Here is a 21,105-nt window from a genome sequence, read left to right as displayed (position 1 = left end):
ATGCGTGACACACGTGTATTATACTCATGATCGGCTAAACAACGTCCATTCATTCGTGAACCCTTGGTGGAAAATGAATTCAGCTTGATAAAAAAAAAGATTTATTCCAAATTAAATTTTTTCTCGTGTTGTCTTAGTAGATGTCGAGTTTTATCTGCAAAGTTTGACGTCTGTCATCTCGCATTTGATTAATCGTTGTAGAATGCACTCTTTTGTACATTATATAATTGAAGAAAATATGATATTATATAACATGGTTAGCACTGACACTGGACACTGACCACAAACAATGGAAAAATTGAAAAATTTAAGAATTAAAATTAATAAGAATATAAAGAGTAGGTGCATCCTTGATAGCGTGGCAGACAACATTTTCGCGGTTTCGATCATTTCTCTTTATATCGAAAGAGGCTGGGTTTATACAATGCACCAAATCAACGCTGGACGAAAAATAAATGGTTACGTAACAGAGCACGCGGGGTATTTCTGAAACAAAAGAAGACGTATGCGGGGTCAGTTTATCACGCTGGTCAACAATGGGGGTTATCGGGGGCTCCATTTTCCGCAGTAGCCCGGTTGTACGTGCCACTTAAAACGAAAATTGAAAAAAATATCCATTGTTCGCGTCAGTACCTTAGAAGTGCTTGAAATGAATGATTAACAGTGCTATAAACCTAAAGCAGAACAAAAGCGTTTCAATTCTTTCGCGCGATTTGTACCGCGTTATATGTATGAATCTCATTAAAAATAATTATATTTATGTACGATCTGTAATTTTACAATACGACGAGATAAACGGAGTTTCGCCAACGCTGATTTAATAGAAAAATTAATTGTCAATATATTTATCACGCATTATAATTTGCGTGTTAACGTCGTTAAATTTCCATTACGCGAATCAGAAACTTGTTTGTCGCTGATCGATAACGAACCTTTCTGGAAGACAGTTGGGGGTTGATTCGTTTCTTCTTACACTTGCCCCAACGACGAGCGAACAAGGATATATATCCGAGAAGGGTGGGTTTTATTACGTCGTTCTGGAGTTGTAATTCAATTTCGTGGCAGAATACACGGCAGTACATTCCACGGCAATACATGTGAACCAAACCAATTGCTCCGTCTACTCGATAAGGAACGAATGGTTCTGGTTATCCACAAGATTAGACAATGGCACATACTGCTAACACAATACGTAATTTTTAATAAAACTAATAAATCAAAGATAATTTGTATAAATCGATCTTTGACTAATTTTACGTTAGCTCTTATTTTTTATTAAGGATATGAATCTATATACAGTTTTCGAGTTATTAGCTGTTAAAAATTAATCAATTTCTCACAAATTTAAGCTATATATATATAAAGATTACTTTATACGATTTCAGACAGAAAAAATAAATATAAAATTCCAGACAGAATGTCGAAAAACAGAATTGTCCTTCATATTTTTGTCTATCTTTATTATGTGATACATAAAATTATAAATAAAGAATTCTATCCGAAATTTTATCGTGAATTATATATTGTCTAAAGTGGATTTAAAAAAAAACTTTTTTTAAAGAAATGTGGATTCAATCAAAGTTGCTAATAGATTAAAATAATATAATTGAGATAAAATAAAATAGATTCACGAAATATATATAAACCCAGCTAGCTCAATTCTTGTAGAAGAATGCCGTCCTCTTTTTTATTGCCGTCTCCCCGAAGCCTTGAACCCTTATCGAGGACCCCGCAGCGACACAGTGCTTACTGCCTTTTTTTATTGCGTGATCGCCAGCACAATTCGAATCACTCGGTCTTATTTTTCACGTCACGTTTATCGATCTGGATGCCATAATATCGAGATTCTCGGTCTCACGCCTTCTCTTCGAAGGTCTATTTTTTTACCTTGTAATATCGAGATCCTTTATGACTTTTCGAGAAACTTGTACAGACAAACACGCTCTTCGTATAAATATACGATTATTAAAAATCACGTTTCTTCTCTTTTGTGCTCATATAAACATATTTACAGAAAAAACATCGAAAAAAATTAACAATTAAATATATCGCGTTAGAATCAATTTTGTCGCTCAAACTCAGTCTCTTCTGACCATCGTAAGAAAGATTCATCGTTACAATCGGTGTTTGCAGGGCAACCAGTGCACATAATGTACGTTGAAACGTGCGTTGGCTCCTTCGTATAGAAATAAGTTACGAGTCCTGATCTCGCACGATCTCGCGTCCGACCTAATATTACAAGTATTAAGGAACAGGACAATGGAGGCAAAACGAGAGCGAGGGATGAAAAGGGATGATGAAACCGAAAATCGAGGGTTGAGAGGAAGATACGCGCGCGGAAGCGAAAAATATATATATAAAAGTCGCGTCCAAACGCGATCGGAACGTGACGCAGTTATCGGGTTTGTTATTGCCAATATTTCCGTTCTCGACAACAGGTGCATGCGAGGAGAAAATGACAGGCTCGAAATTTATAGAAGCCGGAGAGACCGGCTACTAATCATCAGTCGCGGTGCAACGCAACTGTTATTAAAACGGATACTTCGTTTGCGTCTACAATCTCTAGCAAATTGTTTTTTTTTACTGTACTCTCGCGCATTTAGCGTACGAGGATTTATATCGGAAATACTTTGGAAAGCATCATGTTACATACGTATAACTCAAATTTAATTTAATTTAAAGGGTTGCGCGCATTGAGAATTGAATTATTTCAGCGAATGAAGTTTCGCGAATGGAAATTGATAAGAATACGTTTAGTATTTCTCGCAATAAATCATTAATCTGGCTTTCTGATTATTGATTAGCGCAAAATAAATATCAAATATTTCGCATTAAAAATAGAAAATTTGTGACAAATAAAGTTTTCTTGTACAATTGTGCGACCAAAAAAGTCTCGATTGATTCCGTTGTTTGGGATAGAGATTGCGCTAGAGATCTAATATAAATATAGCTTTGTGATGTAGCGCTAAAATATAACGCTAAAATAAGAGTTGGAATGGCACAGTTATTTTAATAGATTTCGGTGAAATAATCCAAGAGGCTTTCCGTGCATTCGAAATATAAGTTGTCGCAGTTGCTGGGATCTCGTTGTCCCGCGATCTCAGCGGCGTGATATTCTTGATCAAAGACGTTCCCGTATGATTCAGATGTGGTGGAAGGCCTGAAATATTTGTACTATTAAATATTGTAATATTATCTTATCTTAAACTATAATTCTTATTTCGCAAAAACTTTATCGCACGTTATAAAAATATATTCTTATAGCGAGTTCAATAAAATATTATATTAACATTGTTCAATAAAATATTATAGAGTTCAATAAGACTCGCTATATTATTATAATACACGTGGAACATGTCGCATTACATATATATATATATATATATATATATATATAATTTTCCCATTCTGAATATAAACGTCTTGTAAGCGTACACGTGAGAGTCCGGATGCGCCGCATAATACGGCCATGCATGAACTAGCCGCGTTCCTAAGCTGCGACAATGGTACGGTAAACGTAACAGTTCCTTAATCGCGCAGCTGTGTTGGGCTCAGTGAAGATTATTCTAAGAGACTACTTGCCGGATTAACGCTTACGTGAGGAAAATATGAGCGAGTTGTGCAGTCAGAGTGTGACTCCTCTGTCCGAAAGGCACCGCCGCGGCCTCGCAAATGGTTTTTAAGAGACAGGCTTTACCCGAGCGCGTAGACTCGAAGATCGACTCGAGGATTTTGTAGCATTCCCATCTGGATATCAGATCTGCTTCACGCGAAAAAATAATAACGAAAAGATGGAAACAAAATATATGTGAAAGAGATGGCATAAATATATAAAATTAGAACTAAAAAAATAAAAAGTATATTATTTTTCTTTCTTTTTATTTTTAATTTTTTCTAAGTTTCGATATACACTGGATGACTCTAGTTTTTTTTATTAATATATTTTTAATAAATTCTAATGATATATCACACGTACATTTTTTTATTAAAAAATATTTATTTTTCATTATATAATCTTTTTTGAGATAACACATCATGCGTTATTTTATATATGTATAACGTAATATAAATTATTTTTATATGCTGTTTAATTGAGATAAGTGCGATATTACAGACTGAAAACATTTTTTTATATTACTATCAAAAACAATTAATATTTCAAGATCCTGAAAAACCATAATTCATTATGAATCTGATATACAGTAAAAAGATAGTAACGGAAGAAATGAGAAATGATCCAAGCTGCCTAAATCTGGATTAACTAGATCAAAGTGAATGACAGAGAAAGTTCTTCGATAAAGAAGTAGGATTAAGTAGGACGTCCATTGTATCGTGAGATAGGCACGCAACAAAAGTAGCATTATTAATATGTATAAAAAGGAAAGGATCTTCGCCTTATCCGGATATTAAGTCTCGCTTGCCGACCCTCGAATCCCGAGTATTGTTAGATTTCAAAGGACGAAATTTCATTCAAGGACCTCTCGATGGATTTTATGTATAACGCTGTTTTTTTACATAATCTCACGTTTTCTTAAACATTTAACTGTCTTCGTTCAAACATATACGTGTCGATTCGAGAAGCAGAAGGACGCAGGACCGTAAAAACATTTTCATCAGAAGCCTAGGAAACGTCCCAACGTGGCTGCTGAGATAAAAACTTTATATTTCAATTAATTAAATACGAGTACCGTTGGACGTTTTTGCCAATTCGAGATATCGACAATTTTACTCCGATAAAAAGTTATATCCGCGCAATCAATTACAAAACCGATGATTTTGATTCATTTCCCTCTGCTTTATTCAACACGCGATAATTAAAATCCATTTAACATGAGAAAAATTGTTGACGTGATTATAATATTCTGTAACAAATAACATTACATGGTAGGACGAGATAACGTGAAATAGTTTTTTTTCCTACTGCAAGACGAGGGATGAATGAGAGAGGATAGAGAATCTCTAAGGGGAGAAGCTACCGATAGCTCAATTAGTTTCGTACCCCTTACGAATAAAAAACGTGATACCTTTCGTGTTTGACGGAGAAGCGTCATTCCCATCATCAGATTCAACACGACGACTGATCGATCTGTCATAGCGGACATATGGATCCGTCAAGTACGAGGCGTTATAGGGCAGGACGTAATTAAATTTCAACACATAGCCGATAATCATGCTGACGTCAACTTCCATGGGTAAACCGAGGCCGAGGATTAACTGGAACGGTTTTCAAATATAGGAAGGTGTCATCGATCGTTTGCCACAACCAGAGATCACGAGTCACGCCCTTTAACCTCTCTCGACCCCCTTCGTCTACCCCTTCTTCCGACCACCGATCGAGATTCAATCGCACGAAATTAGATCGGAAAATGGGTGTCTCTCGAAACTCTATGTGATTCGAATAACCGACGATCGCGAATCTCTCTATCAAACGCGTCGTTCATCATTGAAAGATGATGTACGAAACAATCCGAGCAACACGATAGCAGAACGATTTTTACTTAATTTAATATTTAACTTTGAAAAATCGAGTGAATCTTATAAAAAAAATATTACAAAGTGCTGTTCGATTTGAATAAAGTACTTAAATATTTATCTGAAACAGCACACCGAATTCTAATAATTATGTAATATTTCAAAATATTAATATACACATATATCAATTTAATTAATCAAGAAAGAACGAAATATTGGATTGCATATATTCATATAAAATATAAGACAATTATAACACATTTTTATTGAAGATGAAAGAAAAGTAAATTCGAATAAATTAAATTCAGTAATAATCGTTAACAATACGTCAACATAATAATATGATTTTGACAAGATTTTAATTTATACATATCAATTCGATCAATCAAGAAAGAGCGAAATATTTGAATGTGTAAAATATAAGACAATTATAATATATTTTTATTAAAGATAGAAGAAGAGTAAATTTTCAAGTAAATTAATTTATCTCTAGTAATAATCTTTAACAATATCGTCGAGAGACAAAAGACGCGGTCCATTTGCAATTTCTCACACATTTTCGTCGCGCGTTTTATTTAAGAGGAATCTTTAAGTACCTGAACTCTCGTCGCTGCATAGTCCCTAGGCGGCGGGTACACCAAATATCTCTTATCGCGAGCAAACTTGCCGCTACTTTGAGATAAAGTGGCAGCATAAATATCATGAAGGTAGACACACAAGATGGCCAGCGAGAATTCACGAGGGGCCCGCATTCTTAAACTTCAGCGAAACTGACAATTCAATGCCTCTCGGTCGAGGTAGTCGAACCTGTCTAACACTTAGCGCAATTAATAGTTAGTTATTATAGTTCGCGAGTTAATGACCCGGATAATGACCCGGAAGGGCTTTGCCCTTGTAAGATTGATATAGACGTATGAGAGTTAAACTGAAAAAGTAATACGGAAAATTAATTATATTAAAAATGTAAAACCCATCTTTGAAATGTGTTTGTGTATTTAAATGCTCATGAATATTATTGCATGTAATTAAATGCATCAGAAGTTCTCCCTTCGTACATAAAACGAGCGTCATCCACGCTGTCATTTAATGCAGCAGTTAATGCGTAATTAATATCGGCGACATAATCACTTTGAAAGGATTTTGGTCATCCACAACTCAATGAATTTGCGCGAATAGCTTGTTCGAGAGCGGATTAATACTCGCGATTTAAAGACCGTGCCGTCGCGGGATTTAAGCGGAATCAATAGCGCCGCGTGGAAAATCTTCTTACGGTTTAACTGAATTGATGAGAATAAAATTAAAGTATGTACGCGAAAGTTTTATTATAATAAATTCCGCGGAGCGAATAAGAATGCATTATTCAGCTGATCAAGAAACAATGAATTAAGGATTTCGAGAATGTTTTTGAAGAAATTTACAAATGCTCGAAAGTAAGTGGACATTTTACACGAGATATATTTCTAGTTAAAAAGAAATTTTCTTCTTTTACTTATATACTGAATCTTGTAATTTATGTAATTTATTTTATATTTATGTAATTTATTAATTTTTCCATCTATAAAAATATTTAAAGTCCATTAATCTTAATATGTATTTATGCGTGTGACAATAATTCTTTTAAACAAATAAAAGAATTTTAAAAAAATATTTTGCAATATCCTAAATTCTTAACTTTTGCAATTATTGAAATTAAAATTATATTTCAGATAGTTTCCACTACGTTGCTCTTCAATAAAAATTTAATTGAATTTAACGTAAAATATTATAATAAATCGTAAAACAATCATTCACTATGAAACAATATTCCAGATTGATTGATGAATTCGTAACGCGAGTAAAATGATACATTTGTAGAACATATTATACAATTTTTTTCAATAATTTAAATAATGTGTAAAACGGTAAAAATATATAATGATATATAATTTTTTAATAATAACGTAAAACATAAATGCTGAGAGAAAGAATTGATGGAAAAGCTTGGGTTATAAATTTTTGTAAACGTCTAATAATAACGATTTGCGTGATGCGTAACATGACGTGCATTGTATAATGTTAGAATTTATACGCGATGCAAGCTCTTTCTCTCTTCCTCCATGATTACAGGAAAACATGTTTGGATATAAATTTTTGTCGATGGTAGGTAGGTATTGAAAAATGTTCGAGGGATTAAAGTTGTTCGAGATCATGAAAGCACTCGCTATTTAAAAAGCTGCGCTCGTCGACCCACTTTCGAAGTATGTATCCCCCTGCCATGTTTCGCGGGGAAGGGATGAGGTCGACGATCGTTAATATCGAAGCAGCTAGTAATAACAAGTGACCGGCAACACAACTCCGGACTCCTTTGCCGTTTTTCGCTCGATATTAAAAACGGCCGGTTATGCCGATAATACTACGTTCGCTTCGTACTCCAGGATGAAGGGATAAAATATACACGACGAAAAATTTAATAAACACGAATGAAAATAATGGGCGTTTCGCATTTCATACACCGAGCGATTGCCCGATTTACAGCACGACGTTTTATTCTCCCTCTCTCACGTAAGAAAATCCTTTTCAGTATATAACAGAAAATATATATACATAGAGATAGAAACGTCACGAGCAGGGTGACATCTCCCTCGTTTTGTCACATTCCTGTGGAGTTGATTATACCCCGGCGATATCGGCTCGGCGGAATATTGTAGAGTAAAAAAAAAGTAACTAAGGGGGAAACGTGGTTATGAAAGGTGATTATCGAAAAACTCGGTGTGTAAAGCTCGATGAGAAGCCCAACCGCGGCGGGAAAACTGTCTTCAATCCTGCAGCCCGGAACGGGCAGTTTAATGCAGCGCATTTCACAGACAGCGGATAGCTGACGTCTAGAAAATCTCATAATGGTTAAAGGAAAAGCGAGGGGCTCGATTTCCATAACCACCACGCGAACGATGTTGACGAAGATTATCCCGGCTTATTTTTCTTACCCGAGAGATTCGAACGTGCGGCTCTTTGCGCTCTCGCCTTCCTTTCAATGCTTTTTCTGTACTTTAATTTCTCAAATAATAAGTTTTAATGCAATTTTAGAATCAATTCGATTGGTATCACTTTGAATTGAATGAATTGAAGGAATTAATTATATATCTCGCATTTTGTAAGTAATTTAATAATCTTGAGAGAATCTTTGACTTTTCTCTAATATTATAATTTCTTGCTAGATTATAAAGTTTCTATCATTCTTTCTTTATTCAAATTTTAATTATACATTCACTTTCTCTCATAACGAAAAATAATTATGTGAATCTTTCATTAGGATCTATAAACATAAATCTTTCGTTATAATTATTTTGACAAATAGCGACTTTTGCGTTATAAATAAAAATAATATATTTTTTTCGGATCGATAACAAACGCAATAAACAAACCTCGTATCTATAAATGGCACTGCATCCTGTGCACGAAATATCGTTGGATCTCGATCAAAGTTTTGTTTTTGTTGTACGAGAGATTTATTTGCGGCGGAACTTCTCCTGTGCCAAACGCGACGAACGAACAATGCCTAATATTTTCTCATAAGCAATCATATAAAATCCTATAATCGCTAGGAGGAAGGAAAACGTCTTGGTAAATACCTTCTCGCCGCGCCTCGAATGAAAGAAAACGAATGGGAAGAAAAACGATCGAAACTTTTTTCCAGCTTGAAACGTTTCCAGCTCGACGCAAGCTCCGCTGAGGATCATTTATCTTTTCTCAATACAATGGAATATTTCCGACGCCCTCCTCAAACATAAGCAAAACGCAAGTCGAGGTTTAAGCAGTGCGCGGATTTCACAAGCAGAACACTTAAAGTAAACTTTCTTGAACACACAAACTCCTCATGAAAGCATTGATGCGCATTGATAAACAGCTTTAATATCATGCAAGAGAACTGCACTTACTATTAGTAGTTTATTGATTGTGAAAACACAGAGGAAGGTGTAACAAAATTTCATCTATAAACAGTTTCTTCATATAAGTAGTAAGCATTTAATTATTTATTTAATCTGTGTGTTTTTTCTTCGAAAAAAAGGTAAGATGAAATGGCTTAAGAGCACTTATTTTGATAAAATAAAATATACAGAGATTAATTTAAAAAATATAGACACATATTTTGCATCTCTCTTATCTTTTACAATTAGTATCATAAGGTATTCTTTGATGTAATGTGATTTTTATAATGTCAGTTCACAATGTATCAATTTTCGTCAATTTGACGCGCGAGCGCGGACAATTATCGCAAATTTTCAATTCTCTTTGCGATCCCTTTTAATCCTTCTTGCTGTCTCTGAGCACGCGTGTAACATTATCAAAGTCACTGGATTAAAATTACAGCGCTCTGCGGTCATTTTCAGGATATTGCAAAGGGCTTCGGGCTTTTTTTCCATTTCCGGAAAATGGTCAGTTTAAACGACCCTAGATTCCGAACACATCAAAAGTAACATCGGATTAGCTATGAGGGAATCGCGAACTTTTTCAGAAATGCTTCAATTGCATCCTCAAGCCTTTTACCGAATTTACACACTACTAAAACGAATTTCAAAAAATATTTTTATAGAAAAACTGGCATGTTTTCATTCACGAAAACAGTTTTAATTATGCAAATAGCGTTCATAGCAATTTTGAACAATTTTGTAAATTAAAAATAATCCTGCGTTAAAATTCTTGTGAATTTTATTTGAAATATCTCATTTCACTGCACATCGACTTATTTCACTTCAAATATGCAGTTGAAGAGAGAAATTCTCGATTCACGTGATTCACATTATAAATATTGCTATTTTATGCATTATTTTTTCCTGTCATATTTCAAAAATCAATATTCCAGAAAAGTTAAGAGTTAAACCGCTTTTATAAAATTATATTTTATAACGGATAAACTAAATAAACAGATCATGGTGCTAAAAAGAGCTCGTATAGTATTGAATAAATTGCAAATGGCAGTTTGCGTAATACATATTTATTTTTAGTTTAACTGAAGCGACGAGTACTTATTTCATGAAAATTCTATGACTTGAAATCAAGTTGGAAATTATGGTTAATTTTATAATTTTATAAAAAGCCTGAAAAATTCAACGATTAATATATGAGAACCATTTATTCATATAAAAACGCAAAAAGAAACACATTCCCCAAAGACAATGACATGATTGCTTTCATTCGCGGGAAGTCGATTGTCCCGCTTTTTCCGGCTGTCGACCGACGGCGATGGTGAAAAAAGGGGTGCGAAAAAATTTTGCTGGAAATTGCTGCTTTAACGAGTGAAACGACGATGCGACAGCACAAACTTTCGGAGCGATCGCGAAACGGACAGGTGGACGTCCCTGACTTTTGCATACTTGGCAATTTCGTCATTGTGCACCCTCTACAAAGTTCTCTTTATAAATTATGCAGGAGAACAATCCATTTTTTTCTTCCCTTTCGCGGGAACTCGCTCGCGCGCGCTGGTCCTTTGCTTCGGACAATAGCGATCCGAAGAGACTCCTTTCTCGATCCACTGATTTTATTCACGTTACGTCAGCATATTTGAAGAGAATAGAGAAAAATCCGAAACCGCAAGTATGATGTTTAATGCCACAATTTTGCATAAGGATTCTCTCTCGGCATACTTTTACATTTTTTCTCTTACGTATTTTACTTCGCAAATTTACAAGATGTATTGAATAATCGCAGAAAAGACGAAAACTTACAACTGTGCCGATTCGGCACTAGTTAGAGATGAAAAAGGCAGTAAGGACTCTCAATCTCTTCATTTATCTACAAAATAATTTATACTTAAAAAGCATGTATTTTCAAAAACTTGAAAGAATTAATCTTTACAATTTAATTTAATTTAATTTACTATAAATTTAATTTAAATTAATTCTTTAAATTTAATTTAAATTAAATCTTTAAATGTTCTTATATATAAAAGTAGGCTGTAGATTTTATTCTTGCACTTTGTAATTTACAAACGAGCCAGGACGAATATTCGGGAAATTCGCGAAACTTGCGTCGGTCGAAAAATTGATTTACTCAAACAGTCAGTCTGGTGAAGTAATCGAGCGGATTGTACTCGCATTCCGGATAAAAGGGCGCGCATCTCCCGCGCGTATTCCTACCGATCACCTCGGCGGCATGGTACTCGCGATTCGAATAGATTTCGTATTCCTCGCGGGTCGTCGACGGCGTTAGGAGAACGTGCAACAGCTCCCCCAGGAGCCCGTGTCCTTTGTCGAAAGGATATGCTGCGGATTCGCAGACGATGCGCAACAGACAGGCCTTACCGGAGCCGAAGCGCTCCAACGTCGATTCCAGCATCCCGTAGAGTGCCCATCGCGTCATGTAACCTGAAAATAAAACGAAAATGACGCGGACATGCAACAATCAAGCCCGTTTTATGCCCAAACGTGTAAACGTAGCGGAAAAATATGGAAATAAGGATCCGAAATCTTCAAGGAATCTTCCCACAAGTCGGCTGACGTGGCTCTTGAGTGAAATATCCCTCTTTTCGCATTTAGATGATTGATATGCGAGAAATATAAAAAATATATTCATATATATATATAGGTATCTACATAAAATTGATAAAAAAACCTGTATATAATTTATAAAAAATATATATGTATGCAATATATACAAAAATTTTATAAAAGAGAGTTAAAGATATATTAAAATTCTGTAATATAGAGATACAAATAGAAAAGATTAAATACAAAGTGAAGCTCCATAGCTGTACATTGTATATTTATAGATTATTCACGTAGTTTAAATTAACTAAATTGACTAATTGATTTTCCAGTTTTAATTTTATGTTTAGTTAACAGAGTAGTGTGGCAGTTAAATTCGTATATGGATCTGTATATTGTATTTATATCGTATTGTATTAAAAATTAATCTCTTAAACACGTAACTCTCTATGTTTAAAGATTATTGTCTATTCTGTATTCCAAACCTTCCCCGCGCTCTTCGAATCTCTATCGAATCAACATCAACCCCAAACCTCCAGGCTCGTAAAAAAGAAAGAGATGACCGTGCGACGACTTCCCGAACGTGCGTTAATATTACGACGAGGATCGTAAAAGAAGCGTATGACAATGGTGCAATGCAGTGTCGAAGTGACCCATCGACGTTAGCGGTGCAACGGCACGTGTTTCTATTGACTTCCACGAGATACCGTCCCGCGGAGGTTACTTCCGGGCGAAAATGAGGGGAAAAAAGCCTGATGCCGGTGGCGAGTTCACCTCGTAAAAAGGGGGAAACATCTGCGGTAAACAGCCATTCGGTCGTCACAGCTGGAAATGTACCATTGCCGTTAATAAAAGGACGAAAAGGAACGTGAATGTTGCTTTAAATGAGTTATTGTAAACTCAAAAACCACGCGGTACATCACGCCAGCAAATTGCTCTCGGAAACGCAAATTGCACTCAAAAGTCCTGACTTTCACGTGTATAAATAATAAATTCGAATACGAATTTCCGCAATTGGACAAACTTTAAAAATTTATTTTCTGCGGAAATAAAAACGAAAGAAAAACGTTATCGTATTCCAACGTTTGCGTAATTCTATTTTCGATGCACTTGTAATTACGTGTGTAATTACTTGTAATTACACACGTAATTACAAGTGCATCGAAAATAGAATACACGCAAGAGTGTCGTTCTTTTATTTTTAATCGTCGCGACAGATTGCGGGTTGAAGAGGAAGAAATAAAATAATATTGTATCAACTTGGGGTCACACGTGTAGCAGTCCGTCATTTGCCAAAATAAACTTACGTTATAACGTTAGTTCGAAAAAAATTTCGTACAGCGAAAGCACAGCTAGCTAAAAATAGTTAAAAATAAAAGAAATGAGAAATTTCCAAGAAATAATTTCCCGATATAGATCCAATAGATAATTTAGATGATTATGTTGATGCCAAATATATATAGCTGTTTTCATATCGATATATATACATTTTAAACTTTAAACAAACGCATTGGATGCTTCCCGAAATGCTCTCAACTGCTGGAAAAAAAAGCATCAACCAAGTTGCCGCTGCTAAAAATTCCAGTATCTTCGACTTCTCTCTTTATTCTCGTTTTATTTCACGACTAAAGTGATTTTCAATAAAAAAAAATGCAAAAATAGCCGGATAAGCATGCAAACTTCTCGGTATCGTATTTTATCGATAGTTTTCAACAAGGAATGCACCTCGGGCAGAGAATTTTTGTGCCTTTAATTTTTTTTCTACGCAGGATAAGTTTTCCTTAAAGAATGCGAAGTTAAGTATGTCTGATATTTACACTGCACGGAATTTTAAAAAAAATCTAGATAATCGTCATTTTAACTATCTCTATCGTTCTCTTTGAAATGCTCGTCTTTGAATAAAGACGATGCAATATATACACAATCTGTATGTATATTTTTTCTCATTTCGTTTAATCTAATCGAATAATTACACACGCAAAGCGAAGTTATATTATTCTTTGATAATAAAATCTTAAAAATAACAACGCATGCATAAAAATATATTAATTAATTATGCAATACATGCATAAAAGTATATTAATTAATTATGCAACGCATGCATAAAAATATATTAATTAATTATGCAACGCATGCATAAAAATATATTAATTAATTATGCAATGCATAGAAATTCAATATTTAAATCTTTAATAGAAAATGCAAACAAAAAAATATAATTTTTACAAGAATCTCGATCAAAATACCTGCGCTTCCATTAGACTCGCGCGTCTCTATACGTCCACGCTGCACATCTCGCGCGAGACTCGAGACTGATGCCCATCACCGCCGCAAGACCGTCTCTCCGTAGCGTGTCGCCATCTGACGGCGAAACCTAACTTTACAGCCAAGAGTGAACCGAGCTTGGCGAAGAGCGAACCCAATATCTCTCTCTTTCCATCCTTTCCATTAGATGCCATGCATCCCATGCATCCGCTGCGCTGCACATCTTGCACGAGACTAATCCCCACCACGACCACAAGACTCTGCGCAGTGGTGTCGCCAACTGACGACAAAACCTGACTTTATAGCCAAGAACGAATGTCCTGGCGATTAGTCTCGCGCGAGATGCGCAACGTGATGGAGGTGGTGAATGTATAAAGATGCGCGAGTCTAAGGGTCTGAGCAGAATGACTGATTTATACTTTTAAGACAATGTTTTATGTTTTAAATCTTTGTCTTTAGTAACGCACAATACTGTTTTTTGTCTCAAATCTTAAACGTGTGTGAGACAAAAAACAGTATTGTGCGTTACTAAAGACAAAGATTTAAAACATAAAACATTGTCTTAAAATTATAAATCAATTATTCTGCTCAAACCCTAATGGAAGCGTAGGTATATTGATCGAACGATTCTTGTAGAAAATTCTATTTTTCTGTTCGCATTTTCTATTAAAGATTTTAATATTGAATTTTTAAGTATTACATTGTTACATTATGTATTACATTTATGTATTAATTAATTAATATATAAATGTAATACATAATGTAACAATGTATAATAATTAAAAATACGATATTAAAATCTTTAATAGAAAATGCGAACAGAAAAATAGAATTTTCTACAAGAATCGTTCGATCAAAATACCTGCAACAATATAATACATAAAAATATATTTTTATGTATGCATTGCAATAATAATTTTTATATATACGTTGCAATTTTTAAGATTTTATCATCAAAGAATAATATAACTTTGCTTCGCACGCGTAATTATATTCGGGTTAGATTAAACGAAATGAGAAAAAAAGTATATAGATATATATAGAGAAAAAAATATATATACATGTATAATGTACTAGATATACTCTCTTAGCAGTAAATTCTTTGCCAATCTTATGATATTAAATGTCTGTATCAAATCTTTTAGTGAGCGCTTTCATGAAATGATAGCTTCGTTAAAAATTAAAATCGTTTTATCTTGGTGATCCGCCGCTAATGGCACTCTTGAATTCGAGATATCTTTTTTAAATATATCTCGCACAAAAATGTTCCCCGAAAAGACAGAGATCTGTGTATCTTAATAATCTAAAAATATTCCACCTTTCTTAACTTCTCCCATGAATATCTGATAAACGGATAATTAATCATCCCAGGATGGAAATTAATCACATCTCCTCGTTAATATTCCGTGTTTATCTTCGCGGTTATATGGACAAAGGGCAAGAAGGGAAATCGATATCTAAAATATTTAAAGATGTATATCCTCATCGAATATTTTCGAATAATAACTGTGCGACTCGCACTCGTTCGCGCTGGAATTAAACGTTTTCGATAAAAATAAAAAAAATTGGGAAGCTTTGAAAAAAAAGAAAAATCAATAAAAAAAACATTATGAGAAATGCGCGTCTAGAGGTGAACGATCCTCACGGATTTCCCATTCCTCTTCGTGTCTCTAACGAGAGGGAGCGGAGAACTAATACATCTACATCAATTAGCTGGCGTCCGCACATAAATCCGCCGCTTTATGTTCGCGATGCTATCCCCCTCGTTAATCGCGTCCCTTAAATACGTGACTCCGCACTCGTTGCGTTTCATTAAGCCGTGCGTTCGTCCCGCGCCGCGGTTTAATTACCCGCGTCGCTTTCTCGCCGCTATTATGCGTTTCATTATCGTCTCGTTCATTACACCCCCGTGATTTCCGTTCCGTGCATTTCCGTTCCGGGAGATTTTCCGCGAGAACGAGAGACGCGCCTTTGACGGCGCGAAAACGCGCAAAAAACGAGGAGAGAAAATTAAAAACGAGCGTAATCCGCGCGAGACTGCGTTGCATATGACCGGAAGGGAAAAAAGGGGGGAAAGGAGAGAATATGGGCTCATTTATATATACACGCGCGATTAAGCCGCGACTCTGCACTTTACCTTCGCCCGTTGTCGTCCGCGATAATGCAAAGTCGTTCTCGGATCTCTTTAATCGTGACCGCCGCTGCTGCTGCACGAAGTCCGACACGTTGTAGGGAAGATCATAATTGCATTTCAGCACATAACCGAGAATCGTGGATACCTCGCCCTCCATGGGCAGCCCGAGCCCGAAGAGCACCTATGCAAATTTAATTAAACGCTTGGTGCGAGAGCTCGCGAGCTATTTCTTCCGCGCGTCGAGATACATTCGGCCAATATTTACAACGGAGGCGATAACACTGGTAATCTCGCTGATCCGTATCACGGAAACGCGTAGGATGTTATCTTTTTTTTTAACAAATTTAATTAGAGAATCGGGATTCATAAACGGAGTAATTTTTGGATAGCTACATGAAACGCGTTTGAGTGCAATCGACATATATGTATGCAAGTTTATTCCTTTCGACTATAATTTCTATGTAGTTTTTCTGTTTTTTTTTAACATAAAATGTATAAATACTTGTTCCATTTCGAGTGCAAAAAGCGTAAAACGATGTAAAGAGAACAGAGATCTGATATGATAAAAATAATTTTTACGAAAGTAAAATATGCTTATCTCTCTATTTTTAAAAATAATATACTGATTTATTGAAAATTGTTTGATATTTCATTATATCTGATTGCAAATTATATTATAAATATGTAACACATAATACTAGAATAATATAAGCTCTATAAAAAAAAAACAAGCAAATATGATATTTTAATATCGTTATATAATTTCTCAAAGTTCAATATCTCAATTTATAATGTATAAAATAAAATATATACGACGCAAATAAGAGGAAATATTAAAAGCTCCAATCAGCATATCAAACAAACGAAAATGTAATCTGAGAGTAAAATTAAATGCATGTAAGATTTATCTTGATTTAAAATGTTCAATGTACGTAAGAAAATATTCTAATAATTGGATCAAATATTATTTCATTATTATACCCACATACACATGTAACACTTTACTACTATATTATTATATATTATCTGTATTATATTTTATTATATTTTATTATATTAAATTATTTACCTGATATCTCGTCTCGCTCTCTCCCGGGTCGGGAAACAAAAGATGCCGTCGTTCACGAAAGAAGTTTATCACTCGTCGATTCGATTCAACTTGAATGGACACGAGAAGTGCCATCAGTATCATGAGAGAAACTTTCGTCATTTTACTATTTTGTAATTACAGGAGTTGGTTAAAACAATCGTAAAATTCAATCGTGAAGTTCGCGAGATACGACGAATCAATATCCCGCGTCGCGTAAGTGACAGACTAATTAATACGAAAAGGTTTCCGTGTGTGCACGTTAAGTTAACATTCGTCACTCATAACTGTACAGAGTGAGGTCTGACAGAGATCGATTTGCATGTCTCGACGTCGCGAAGCGCCTCTCGATTACTCACGCAAATCGACGCAAAGTTCTAAAGTCTGCAGATTGAGAAACTGAGCCACCATGCTTTGCCGGATAGAAGAGATCCTGTAAGCGCTTCACAATTTTCCATACTTTTTCTTTTCGCTCTGTTATTTATCACCAGATATTTATCGAACATATTCTCTAATTAATCTAAATAATATTCGTTTTATTTATTAACAATCAAACGAGAGGAAAGTGAATTTGTAAATAGAATTAAATATAGAGAGAAAAGAGAGAGAAATATGCATGTAGCAATTATTGTATATTGTTTCTATTATTTAATAATTGACTTACTTCTCGATTTTGAATTTTCATTATGTGTATATCCAAAATAAATTTTTGGCAACTTGTAGATTTTTCATACTTAATTTGACGTCGATGTCCCACGTTGTACTATCAAAGACGGCGAACTCGGATATCGCAGAAGTATTGCATCGGCCGATCAGGAGCTTGTCATTTCCTGAAAACAGTAATATGGGCGTGAGTATAAATACATATTTAAAGATAACAGCGCAATATATTAACTAACACAATTTATCGTTATAAAAATATAAAAATAATATTTTTCACTGTGCAATCATTTTTTCTCTCTTCTCAAATTTATATATTTTTTCTTTATCATCATCTTGCGATTCATAAGATCCCTTGAAACTTTCATACGAGTAGAATCTAACGTAGATAAATAAAATCGCCGGACGATCATACGATTAACGTTTCTCGCAGATCTTTGTCGCTATCGCGGTGCCGCTCGAAAATCCGCTGAATTCTATTTCTCTGTCGTACTTCTTCGAGGCCAACTACGTTTTACCGCCGAACATAACATACTTTGAGCCCTGGACGGAGCTAAAAAGGAGAAAGCGGACTATCGACAGAGCCACGATCTATCGAGTTCTGGAAAGTAAATTCGAGAGGTAAGTTCGCAAACAAACGGCCATATGTTACGAGTTGGCCCCCTTCTTCGTTCTATAATTCCTGTAATTCTTTTGCGATACTTTATGCTATTTATGTTCCTTCTAAATCCTAATACAAACTCTCCACGACAATTTCTTCAATTTTCTCTAACGCTTGTTCGAATTTAAAACACTCGATCACTCTATCTTTAAATTCGACAATATCGCTGCTAAACGATAATGAAATTTAATTCTAGAATTATTTCCTTCTTATTTCAATTTCTGCTCGAATCATATTGGTTCGGTTTCTAATGGCGTTCTACATATATTTTTTAATGTTCTTTTGCTGCATTTTTTTTATACACATTCACATTCTTATAAGGGAATTTATATTTCCAAAAATGGACTCCTGCTTTCAATATCCAAATTTCAAGACGTACCATGGAGTTCTCGGAAATCATAATCACTCGTAAATTAGTACGTCGCGTAAACGATTCGGCTGATTATACACTGCACGATAAGATTGATCGTCGCCATCGATTATCGTGCGAATCACGCGCTGATCGCGGAACGTGAGAATTCGACGGAAGACTTTCATCGAGATGCTGCAGCGTCGCGACGACGCCCGGAACAGACGGGAAATCAGTGGAGATTCGAGATAGAGAGGCACAAATGCACTCTTGGCTCCATTTTACGAGCATTCAGGGCGTCTGGGAATTGCGTTACATGCTCGACTCGCGGCATGTATGTGTGTGTGTGTGTGTGTATTCGCGAGAACGTACATAGGCAACGAATTACGTATGCACACATGAGCCTTCAATCCGGTATTTAGAGAATCGTAAAGCGTAAAGTAAACAGGCCACGACGTCTCGTTCTCCAGTCGCTCACACACATCTCCTTGCGCTTTCTTGATTTTTCTCTCTGCCTGCAGCTCCGGGAATCCCGGAAGAGAGTGCCTTTTGAGAGCGATCTGCGAAACCTCGGAATATCCGCTTCGGCACAACGGGATGATCGGCGACATAATGCACGTGGTTTTCACGTAAGTTTCTGGTTGTTGACGTAACAATAATGGCCGAAATTTTACGACACTTGTTCATTTATCACACGCAAATAAAGAATAACGCGATTAAAATCTTTTTTTTTTTATTTATATATTCTCTTTTAATATTCAATAATTTTTTTCTAAAAAGAACTATTGAAGCACAAAATGAAATAAGTTATTTAATGTATCAAAGATTGTATCTCTTTTGAAGAGAAGCTTTGATAAATTGCTTCTGTACACTCTGAGAAATTGGAAATATCGTAAACTTTCGGCTATACTTCTACTAAAACTATTATAATAATTTATTAACATTTGTTAATAATAATACGAGAATAATTTCACGTTTAATAATGACTCTCGAAACTCTCTTTGTAATGCGGAGAAATGAGCTATAACGTTAAAGCAATTAACGATTTATTAAATGCAATAAATTTCGCGAATCTTAATTAATAATCCCCTTCCTATTCTTTCTCCGTTACACGGCATTGTTCAGTCGACTGACGAATAAAACGCGCCATAGAGGATGCAGACGGAAATCTTCTCTTTTCTGCAGAAAAGAAAAAAAACAAATAGAAAAGCGCGTCGCTCGCGGGCCTTTTTTTCCCCGCCGAATACAGCGACGTTCCAAGGCGCTGCAAATTGGAGCAGATACGCGCGCGCCGAGAAAAGCAAATTTGGCTTCCTCGCAGCCAACAACCCGCCTACCCTATAGAGACGTGCATCCGTTCCGCTTCGACCCGCTTTTCCCTGTCGTGAGCGAATAAGCTCTCCGACCAGGAACGTATGAATAAAGGACACGAACCCGCGGGCAAAAGCGACATTGTCGTCGTCGTCGTCGTCGTCGTCCGCCAAGCGAACGAGAAAGTTCGTCTCCGTATATCGCGTTGATGAATTGCACTTTTCGCGAAATGCGCCAAGTACTTTTCTTTCGTATCTCTCATATTTTATGTCGCATAAATGAAGTCTGAATGAAAGTAAAAGCTTCCGGTATTATTATATTCATTACTCGCAAAGAATGCATATCTAATTATATATATATATATATATATATATATATAAAATTAAACAAAGAATGGATATTTGTCAATAGCTGTCATATAAGAGAGAACTGTCACTTTTGACAGTTCTCTCTTATGACAGTTATTATTAATATACATATATCCATTCTTTGTGAGTGTGTGTGATGAATATAATAACATTGGAACTTTCCGTAAAATATTACATATATATATATAATATTTTATGTTAATATATTATAAATATACTATGGTGTCGAAATTAATTCTTGGAGACACTTCAAACGTCATAGCCTGCATTAATTGTAAATCGAGAATCGATTAACGACCTTCCTGCGGAAGAAGCGTGCGGCGCACAAATGATGGGA

General features: G+C 35.3%; 3 protein-coding genes across 4 annotated transcripts in view; 1 reads left to right on the top strand and 2 right to left on the bottom strand.

Moving 5' to 3' along the window:
- The window catches only part of LOC145938035 (uncharacterized), a 190,277-nt gene that overhangs the window by 167,178 nt on the left and 1,994 nt on the right, over positions 1 to 21,105 (top strand). Inside the window, exons 2-5 of one of the 2 annotated variants that reach the window (XM_083041359.1) lie at positions 17,715 to 17,854; positions 18,143 to 18,269; positions 18,513 to 18,700; positions 19,611 to 19,718. In XM_083041359.1, coding sequence (XP_082897485.1) covers positions 17,829 to 17,854; positions 18,143 to 18,269; positions 18,513 to 18,700; positions 19,611 to 19,718 — 449 coding nt within the window. In that variant the 5' untranslated portion in view covers positions 17,715 to 17,828. The remainder of the gene's footprint in view (positions 1 to 17,714; positions 17,855 to 18,142; positions 18,270 to 18,512; positions 18,701 to 19,610; positions 19,719 to 21,105) is intronic. The other variant, XM_083041358.1, reaches the window with a different exon arrangement.
- LOC145938042 (uncharacterized) lies at positions 2,826 to 6,410 on the bottom strand. Its single transcript, XM_083041366.1, has 4 exons — positions 6,069 to 6,410; positions 5,025 to 5,214; positions 3,598 to 3,760; positions 2,826 to 3,160 (listed from the first exon to the last, which is right to left on the bottom strand). Exons 1-4 carry the CDS (start codon positions 6,222 to 6,224, stop codon positions 3,010 to 3,012), a joined length of 660 nt encoding a protein of 219 aa, XP_082897492.1. The 5' UTR covers positions 6,225 to 6,410; the 3' UTR covers positions 2,826 to 3,009.
- LOC145938041 (uncharacterized) lies at positions 11,375 to 18,259 on the bottom strand. Its single transcript, XM_083041365.1, has 4 exons — positions 18,154 to 18,259; positions 17,402 to 17,490; positions 16,336 to 16,513; positions 11,375 to 11,813 (listed from the first exon to the last, which is right to left on the bottom strand). Exons 3-4 carry the CDS (start codon positions 16,487 to 16,489, stop codon positions 11,500 to 11,502), a joined length of 468 nt encoding a protein of 155 aa, XP_082897491.1. The 5' UTR covers positions 16,490 to 16,513; positions 17,402 to 17,490; positions 18,154 to 18,259; the 3' UTR covers positions 11,375 to 11,499.

Source organism: Prenolepis imparis, unplaced genomic scaffold (genome assembly GCF_030444845.1).
Source record: "Prenolepis imparis isolate NDT839.2.m4 unplaced genomic scaffold, iyPreImpa1.0 SCAF_7, whole genome shotgun sequence".
In the NCBI taxonomy this organism is placed as follows: Eukaryota; Metazoa; Arthropoda; class Insecta; order Hymenoptera; family Formicidae; genus Prenolepis; species Prenolepis imparis.
Note: the sequence above shows the minus strand (reverse complement) of the source record. Positions and strands in the feature narration are given on the sequence as shown.

Bases quoted from the DNA above. Each gene is read 5' to 3' on its own strand.
- LOC145938042 (XM_083041366.1), bottom strand. From the start codon at position 6,224: ATGCGGGCCCCTCGTGAATTCTCGCTGGCCATCTTGTGTGTCTACCTT. The intron at 3,761-5,024 runs GTATCACGTTTT...CGCGTGAAGCAG, and splicing joins TTCTCCGTCAAACACGAAAG to ATCTGATATCCAGATGGGAA. The intron at 3,161-3,597 runs GTAAGCGTTAAT...CAAATATTTCAG, and splicing joins CTCGCTCATATTTTCCTCAC to GCCTTCCACCACATCTGAAT.
- LOC145938041 (XM_083041365.1), bottom strand. From the start codon at position 16,489: ATGGAGGGCGAGGTATCCACGATTCTCGGTTATGTGCTGAAATGCAAT. The intron at 11,814-16,335 runs GTAAAGTGCAGA...TTTTATTTTCAG, and splicing joins GCGGACGACAACGGGCGAAG to GTTACATGACGCGATGGGCA.